Source organism: Eurypyga helias, unplaced genomic scaffold, assembly GCF_000690775.1.
Source record: "Eurypyga helias isolate BGI_N326 unplaced genomic scaffold, ASM69077v1 scaffold9390, whole genome shotgun sequence".
Taxonomy (NCBI): Eukaryota; Metazoa; Chordata; class Aves; order Eurypygiformes; family Eurypygidae; genus Eurypyga; species Eurypyga helias.
Window position 1 is genome coordinate 18,093 of NW_010227595.1, and position 9,810 is coordinate 27,902.

A 9,810-nucleotide genomic window follows, 5' to 3' on the forward strand; every position below is an offset into this window, starting at 1 on the left:
TCTAACAGTGAAATCAGAGAGATGGCACAATACTTTTAATTCCATATAAGTCGTCCTTTTTAAGAAGGCAATAATGTAGTCAAAGGAACTGGAAAATGTTACATTTCACAGAAGCGATTTCTGTCTGAATTACATCAGCCCTAAGCAGCATTATTAACAGTGATGCTGCACATAGCACAAAACATGAGGGGTCTCTCTCATGAATTTACAGTCCTGTTGGTCCTTATCAGCATGTGAGTATTAAGGTAAATGACAAGGATCCATGGTGTCTCAGAGGCCTGGCTTGTCTTTCTATTGCAATGCACACTTTAGTCAAGATACAGCACTTGGATGCTTCTTAGCCTCAGTTCTCCATAGGAAGAAAAAAAAAAAGGTTAGTAACATCCTAGACCATGGGAAAAAACAGGGCACAATGCTATATATATTTTCCTCTTGTGTCTCTCTGTAGAGACAACTATCCACAAAGGTACATCATTACAGCCTTAGTTCACCGTCATACTTTTAAATGCAGCATAACGAGATTACAGATTTATTTAAAGGCCCAGTCCTATGAAATCTCACTGCAAAGACAGAAATTCACATAACAATTCTCAGTGATAATTGAAAAGATTTCCACCTCAGGCACCATTACAAGTCCAAAGGTCAGTCCAAAGAGGATCATGTTTATTCCATACATCCAACGCAAGAATATGAAATAAGATGCCACTGATGAGCCGAAGTGACCTATGAAAACATGAGATGTGAAAAAAGGGCAGATAAGTAGGTGCTCATGTTATTTTAAGTTAAGATGAAGTTGTTCAAAGTTTATTCAAACTAAAATCAGGGAGGTTTTTCATTTTCTTTATTATCATAATTCTAATAATTTTTTATCCGGATTGTGTTGACTATTCATCAACCTCACAGAGAAAACAGAAGCAAAAATATTAAATTATTATTTATAGACAGTATTTAGGGTCACATAAAAGCTGTGGTATTTACTAATTTAAATCCTTTAGCAGAAGCTTTCAAAACAAATCTCACTTTCTGGTTTTTTCATTTTCATTTTTTGTCTGATGTGAATTGTAAGCAATGTTGAGCCAGCACCAGCCCAGTTTTGGGAGGAAGCAGCACAGATTTAGTGGGGATAGTCTTTCCAAGGGCTCAAAGTACTTGTAAGTGATGTTATTAGAGTGCTCACCAGCATTGTTCACTAGAGAACAAAAAGGTGTGCAAGTGTTCGTACCCCTTCTTTTCCTCTTACGTGTTCCACCAGCACCTAGGTGTTTTAGACCAAACTGTGGTTTAACTCTACTTCTTAAATTACTAATATTCAAATAGAGGGTTTTTTCTACAAGTAGAAGGAACTGCCCCTTGTCTTAGCAATATGTTGAACAAAACAAAAATTAATAGAAAAATAGTAATCGTCACAATATTATCCCTTGATATTATTGAAAGGTACTATGCCACCGTGATTTTGGGAAACTTCCAGGTGTCAGCAAAAATGTGACTTATTTCAAATTTAAAAATAAATAGGTATGAAAGCAGGACAGGGAAAATGAGCCTGCTCTACTTTTGCATTCTGATTACAAAAGGAAAGAAATGTGTCTGTTCAAAGTTATTACGGGCAGGACTCGTGCCAGGTCTACTCGTTTACAGAAACTTGCAGAAACATCACTCTCACAAGTCCTCAAGATGCTTATTATGTGTCCAGAACAGTAAGAGACCACATGCACCTTGCTGCTGAGTTTGATTTTAACAACATAAATGGTCCAGCTTCTTTCTAAACTGCACCTCAAGTGAGTAGATAATCCGTTCAGCAGTCTGTAGACCATATGTTTAAGGATATCATATAAATTGTCCTCAAGGGTTATTTTGCACTCCAAAACTCCACAAAATTCACAATTTATCATTTTTCTGTTCAACTGCTGTTCTGGTTATTGTCTTTTGATGCAACCCACAGCTTCATCCAAAAGCAGCTTCTCTAAAACCACATTTCCATTGCACTTTCATATGTATTTAATCACTGGAAGAGTATCATTGAAGTACCCATGCAGTTAAGCCAAATTTCCTTCAAAGTAAGGCCTGTAGTTTAAATTCGTCACTGGAACTGAAACACAAAACTGGCTTGTGTCAAAAACCTATTCTCAAACCTACCCATAGTACTAACGACACTGTTTTATATTTATGCCTAATATATGGGGACATCCAAGACCCCTATTATTTAACCTGTGTTGAATTACGTAGTTGAAAATAAGAAAAATAATGCCAAAATACTTCTTATGTGAGGCTCAAGATGATGAAAAAAAATCACAAAATTAATTATCCTATAAATAGGGAAGAAATAAATTGAAGGTAGGCTAAGTCCCAATTCCAATTTTCCAGGATTATTTCAACACTGGCTCCTGAACTGTTACCTGTATACTGAGGATTTTTATCTGTAAAGTAACTAACACTCTATCAAGGAAGTGTTGAACTAGCTACAATATTGAGATCAATAAATATTAATGAAAGATAAATACTCATTGATTTTATACTACACATTGAATACAGACATATATTTCTAAAGTATCAAAAAGTAATTTACCGTTTTGACATGCATTAGGAATATAATACTAGATACTATTCTTTATTACCTTCCAGAAGAACTTACTTTCAATTTCCTTAATTTTCATTTCCCAGGGTATGCAGGCTGTCTTAAAATTCTCAAAATCTCTTTGAAATTTCATCCATTTCTGAAAAGGGTCACAGATTTAAAAAAAAAAAAAAAAAAAAAAACCCACCACAAAAAACATACACCATCATCTCAACGCCAGATGCTCAATTTTTCCTTGAGCTCCTGTAATCCCTTAACAATCCACAGTTTCCTTTGGCAGAGCCCACTGCAATAGTAGCAGTAGCTTATGAAGAACCATCTCCTTTTTGTTTGTTTTCAATATGTCTCCTACTGGCTTTATATGAAGTCTTATTTCTTCTACCAGAAGAATGATTAAATAATACCTTCCTTTTGTGCAATTCATATTTTTAGAATTGTTTATGAGAATTTAATTTGTTATTCCCTTTGCTATTCAAAATTCAGATCTGGAGACCAAGCTATCATTTAATTACGAAAACTGTCCAGTAGTTCATCTATTGGATAAGTATAACTTCTGTAACTGAGTTTCCTGTGTCAAGATGAGTTTGAAAGCTTAATTGTTTTTTGTGAACAAAGTGTTTATGAAATATGACTACAAAACCACTTGCAGAAAATCCAGCCTAAGGGTAAACCTGGCCATAGCAAATCATCCTTCTAAACATTCTTAGCATCAGCATTTTAGTTTGGGGCACGTGTGCTTTTGAAGTGAACCTGTCAAATCATCCCAATTTACCACACTTACATTTAGACCATAAAGCAGTGTCAGAGCACAAAACTAAGTCAAAAAATGTACTTGAAGAGAATACTTGAGGAGCACACTACTCCACATCCACTGGTACTGGGTATTTCGTTCTTGGGACCACACTGGACTTAGCTCAAAGAAAGACCTGCCAGAACACATATTTTGTGGACATTGGGTACTCGGCAACCACTGTTTGGCCTTTCAGTCACAATCCTACAGAGTCTGGGATATACGTGGCACTAGAACCTTGGCTCAGTGGAGATGTCTCCGGTATTTTGGCTGTTGGGTAAAAAGATACTTCCTGATCCTTCACAGAGGACTGTGTCAAGCAAAATACTGAGCTTTGGATTCAGTCCACAAAAAAGTCTCATCTAGACCAAGAGAAATTAACTTTCACACGATGTTTTCAACTCATACAAACTCATGCAAAACAGTTCATTTTTGTCTTGATGGCAAGTTTCAATCAAACTGTGAGCAGTGAGAGCTTGCATTAGAAATCTTTTCATGCACAAAATGTGGAAATAAAAGTTTTGAAATGCAAAGAAAGACAAGGAACTTTGTTTTGGAAGATGGATACATATGACAAAAATCTGGAAAAAGCAACCCATTTGCATAACATCAAGTTAGTGAAATAATTGAAGTTTACCTTGGTCATCATCACTTTGTAGGCATAGAATTTTTTTCCTTTTCCTTTTCCAAGAGCACCTTCAAATTTTTCCACAAAAAGCTGTGCTTCCCTGGAAAATTAGGACAAAATAGAGGTGTAGAAGATGCTATGGTAAATACGATATTGTTTGATACTTTCTTGTGTGTTCTAACTCCTCATAGAGTTTTGTAAAATCTTATTCCCTTAGTAATGTTTAGAAAGAAAATCTCTGAGATTCTGTATTTCACAGAAGGCTAATCATATGTAGTGCAAACACAACAACTTCAGTCACCTGCTGTAATCCAAATGCATTTGGAGCTTTGAGATCTGCCTAAATCCCGTTAATGTTCTAAAATATTTTTAGTCATAGTGACCTTCTTTTGCAGGTCAGATGCTGCCCATTTATACCACTTACAAACTGTTATTCCTTCTGGTTCCACCTGTTATAAATTGTTGCCCAGCTACCCAAGGGAAATTTTTTTTTTTTTTTTTTTTTTTTTTGGAGACATGTATGTATTACAGGCTTGATTCCCCTGTGCCTACCCTTCTCAAGACTAGATTTAATTCAACTCCTCAGAATTTCTGCACATACTAACTGTATCATTCTTGGAATCATTTCTTAGAAGTGTAGCTTCAGTGTTCCCCAGAAAACTAAAATTTTGCTTATAAAGATATGGAAGTTAAATAATACCCTGGTGGTACAAATGGGAAAGGAAGATTTATGAAATGTTTTAAAAAGGCATCATTTTTATGGATTAAAACAATAAACAGATGAGATTAAAAGAATATTAATATTTCCTCCATTTCATCTGATTTTCATTTATAAGTATGACTTTCATGTGTGTCTATCGAGAAAATCTGTCCTAAAGGCTAAATATCATGATCTAAACCACTGGAAAACAGAGCAAGAATTCTTAGCTGTCAGTGTATGTACAAGACAGTATAGCTATTTTATCATCACACTAGATGACAGCAAAGCACTGTATATTATACTAGGTGTTTCACTAAGCACTTGGGAAAAGGTAGGATATTGGGAAAACATTAATTGTGATGCCTGTCTCTCCAGCATCTGTCTCGCACTCAGTGAACAGATAAATTAACAGAGTGAAATTAATTACCACACTTATATGTCTCACTCACATATTTTATGTAAGCAAGCAAAAAGATGGTGTTAAACTAAAAAATCTGACAATGGCACTGGCAGAATAGTGGTGTGGCTGTAATAATGGACAATTAAAATTATATTTGAAGAAGGCTATTAGTCATGTCATAATTTTTCTTAACATGGTTAAAAATCTCAGCATCTTTAAAAATATTGTGGTTTTTTAGTAACTGAAAAATGCTTACGGTGTTCTTCATACTTTCCTTTGAAGACCTATGAAAACCTTTCCCAACCAGACACCCATTGCACTGGTCTCTAGCTCTCTGTAGGAAGGCTCCAAACAGCCTCTTGTTTCTGTGCTTCCCAACCTGGTAAAGAATTGAGCTACTGAATTCAGTTTTCACTCTTTGAGCGCTTATCCTCTTCAAGAACCCTCTAGGCACTCTCACTTCCCACGTGCTCACACCTAAACCCAGCTGGTGCAGCATCAGGCCAGTTCACCTGACCTCCCCAGGATTTCAGCATGCCTTTTCCTACCATCTAAGATCAGTTTTTCTCCTCCAAAGACACAGATTGGCAGAAGAAAAAAGCTACACACAATGATGTGAATCTCAGTCCAATCACTTTTCTGTTTTTCTTTTCCCTGTAGCACAAAGCATGAACAGATTCAGATAAAAAAGCCAGCCACACATCCCACCTATTCACCACTTCAAAGTGTTCCTTGTGAATTCAGTCAATGTCTTTTTAAGGCTCTAGAACCCTTATTTTCAATTCTGTGCTTCTGGATCACATTTGTATTCTGGATTTTGGACTCTGTTTTTTTCTGTACTTTAGCTAACTGTGACAGTGACTGAGCCTTCTTTATTTTCCAAGCCACTTTGAGTCCTTCAGAGATTTTCTGGCTCGGTGCTCACATCTCATTCTTTCATTTTTATTCTCAAAAAATTCTACATCTGAATCTTTTACTCTCAAATAAGTCAGGAAAAAGCATTCTTTCAGGTTCAGGAAAACAGTGCCTGAGAATCCCTTTTAAATACATGTCCTCAAGATTTAAAGCCTTGTTGCTCTGCCAGGAGATATCAGGCAGTCCTAACAGCAGATGGCAGCTTCCTCCTAAATTCAGCAGTCCGTGCTGGAGCAGTATCATCAAAGCAGCCAGAAACAAAAAATAAAAGCAGCCAGAATCAAAAACTGGACATGTACCAATCTCCCAAGTCAGTATATCATATTCTGGACTTAAGAGGGAGTCGTTCTACCATCACTACGATCACTATGTAACTCAAGTATTGGAGCTTGTTCATGAAAAATTACTGAAATAAAAACCTACAGAGTTGGAGAAAACCTGTGCTTTCCATCACTAATTACATTTATTTATGACGTAGAATATAACAATTTCAAATTTTAAGGGTATTTTTTTATTATTATTATTATTTTTATTTTTTTGGTTGGTTTTTTTTACAGTGGAGAAGTAAGTTAAAAATTTAAAGGGATAATATGAAAACAACTATTAGCATTTTTAAAAAATAGTGGGTATGAACATATTTTGCATCTGTAGCTGAACACAAAAGTTCTCCACAAACATGTTCTTTTATAAAATTAAGCTAAGCCAAAACAAGAAGGAACTTTCCACAATGAAATTCATAAAAAAGATTTATTTTAAACTCTAAATCCAAGCCTTCTGTTCACTTGTTTGAAATGAATTTTTACAAGGTTTTCTACAAAAAAATACTGTCCCTCATCCTTGCCTCCTGGACTCTCCATCAGGCAATCTTTCAGTTTAGAGTGCTAACAGTATATAAGCTTTTTGTCCAAGACAACCCAAAACATTGCTTTTTACAGGTGGTAGTCCAGATTTAATGCTACCAACTCTCCTGTATGCTTCCCTGGGTTTTACTTTTCCCATGGCTCGGGTTTCCTTTCTCCCTGAATCCCTTTTTTCCCAACGCTGCCACAGTCCAGTGTGGTTACAAAACTGTTATAAACCACAATTAATGTTACTGCTTTATAATCTGGTTTTATCATATTTTCACTTTCCTGGCCTACATTGGACTAAGTTCATCATTGCAGCACAAACAAACCAGAAAATGACCTGATCATCATTTGACCAGTTAACCTTCTTACTGGGTGGTTACACATGAGGTCAGCTGAGTTACATGTGTAAGACCGGAACACAAAACGAGTTGGAACCATGCATGCATTATATTTGTAAAGCTACTTTCAAGTCACCTAAAAGAAGTACGAAGAAACTCCTTTCATTTTTTAATATATTGTTTTCCGGTACTTATAAATTTTTTGATTAAATCTTGAAAAAAAATTCAACTACATCAGAACAGTGGGCTCTCAATATAATTTTAGTTTTCCATTTACATTGTATTTGCATTCTCATCTAGTTACAATGCACTGTGATTTTTGGAATCAATAGGACTTTTGTCATTAATGCATGTTTCTCACTGACCATGACAAGAAGGGCTGGGCATTTGGTTCCAGATGGTAAGCAATTGGATTGTGTATCACTTTCTTTGTATATTCTTTTATTAGTACTGTTATTTCTTAAGAATGAAGATGTTACATGTCACCCAGGCAAGTGGACCACCACAGGGAAAGGTATCCAGTACCTGAGGCAATGAGTCATGCTGTTGGTGATTTATAGTGATCCAGATATCACACAGTTGCCCACAGATCCAGATAAGTCCAATGTACACAACCCATGTGGCAGAATTTTCTAGGAAATGCACCACAGTCATATGCCAACCAACCCATTGGCAGCAGTGTCCTGGAAAAGAAGCCAGGGGCAAATGGTGGATGAATCGGCTGGCCACTGCATGGCTGGAAACATCCCGAACACTGTCCTGTGCCTTGAAAATCAAGTCTTATGATGACATGGCACTCTAGAAAAAACTGAGTCAGACAGCAGGACTCATTTCCAAAACAACTTCACAGATACTTGGACCAAAGAACATGGCATTGAGTGGGTGTATCACATTCCCTTATGAAACACCAGCCTCTGGGAAAATCAAATGATGCAATGGACTGTTTAAGACTACACTGAGAGCAACAGGTGATGGGACATTCAAACATTGGGATGCACATTTAGCAAAGGCCAGCTGGTTAGTCAACACTAGGGCATCTGCCAGTTGAGCTGTCCCTGCCCAATCAAAATTTCCACATACTGTAGAAGGAGATAAAGTCCCCATAGCATACATGAAGAATATGTTAGGGAAGACAGTCTGGATTAGTCCTGCCTGCAAAGGCTATTAATCCATGGGATTCCTTTGGTTTAAGACATGGGTGCACTTGGCAGGTGATGCTGAAGGATGGGTAATTCCACTGTATACCTCAAGGTGATTTAATTTTTTGTGAAAATAGCCAGTGAATGAAATTGTATTATGTTAATTTCTTAATAACCCTGCCACTGTATGTCATCACTACGCCAGTTACTGTTTGCCCTATCAATGGTATTACATAAAAATTACTCAAATTAATGAAGAATAGACTTAAATGAAATCAAGCAAAGGGCAGCACTGATGAAACTAGAACTGGCTTCAGCAACTGGCACCCAGCAACTTCCCTGAGACTTCCCGTCATCTTCAACCCACAGATCATGGGCATGGGCTTCACCAAATTCACCAGCTGCAAGTTTCAGATGCCGCCTGCAACAATCCAGCGCCATACGCCACCTCTCCTGCCCTCGAAAACTGTTATGATGGATGGAGGTCCTGAGATATGGATTGAATGAACTCAAAGGATATCTTAGAGGAATGACCCATGGACTAAGGGAATGATATCTCTGTGTGTGTGTGTGTATATATGTGTGTGTATATATATAAAGTGGTGGTGATTAATTGGCAAGTGTAGGATCTGGGCATCACATAGATGCTGTAGAATAAGGGGTGGCTAATGTCTTCATTCAGCTGGGATAGAATTAACTTTCACAAGAAACTGGGAGGGTGCACTGCTGGGATAGCAGAACCTAACTGGGCAGGGGGATATCCAATACCATATGACATCATGCTCAGTATATAACTGGAGGACTTGGCCAAGAAGAGGCAGGATCTTGGCTCAGAAGTGCTCTGGGTTTCAGATTCTGGGTGGTGAGCAATTGCATTGTCTATGACTCCTTTTGTATATTCTTTTATTAGTATTGTTGTTGTTATTTCTTCTCTCCTTACTTTGTCCTGTTAAACTGTCCTGTCTCAAGCCACAGATTTTGCCTTTTTCTTCTGATTCCCTTTTGCATCCCACTGGTAGTTGTCGTGGGGATAGGAGTGAGTGAGCTGCTGCATGGTGCTTTGTTGCCAGCTGGTCCTAAAGCATGACAAAGATGTTAAAAACATTCATTAAAAACTGTGGCTATTAATATTTCCCATTCTTGTGAAGTAATAATCAAAATCATCGCATAGTTAATAAAAAAGTAGCACATGTTTTATGTTCCAAAGGCTTGCGGTGAATGGAGTTTAATCCAGTTGGTGGCTGGTCAGAAGTGGTGTTCCCCAGGGTTCAGCATTTGGGCCAGTTCTCTTCAACACCTTTATCAGTAATCTGGACAAGGGGATCAAGTGCAACCTCAGTAATTTTGCAGACCACACCAATTTGGTGGGAGTGTTGATCTGCCTGAGAGTAGGAAGGGTATACAGAGGGATCTGGACAAGCTGGATTGATGGTCAATTGTATGAGGTTCAATGCAACCAAGTGCCAAGTCCTGCACTTGG

At 37.4% G+C, this 9,810-nt stretch overlaps 1 protein-coding gene across 1 annotated transcript in view; it reads right to left on the bottom strand.

Annotated features, from left to right (window-relative positions):
• Positions 1–9,810, bottom strand: part of LOC104513368 (transmembrane channel-like protein 1) — a gene marked incomplete at its 3' end in the record, with an annotated part of 51,301 nt that overhangs the window by 17,649 nt on the left and 23,842 nt on the right. The window contains exons 6-8 of the mRNA XM_010156696.1: positions 4,000–4,090; positions 2,630–2,711; positions 617–723 (exon numbers count right to left, since the gene is read on the bottom strand). Coding sequence (XP_010154998.1) covers positions 617–723; positions 2,630–2,711; positions 4,000–4,090 — 280 coding nt within the window. The remainder of the gene's footprint in view (positions 1–616; positions 724–2,629; positions 2,712–3,999; positions 4,091–9,810) is intronic.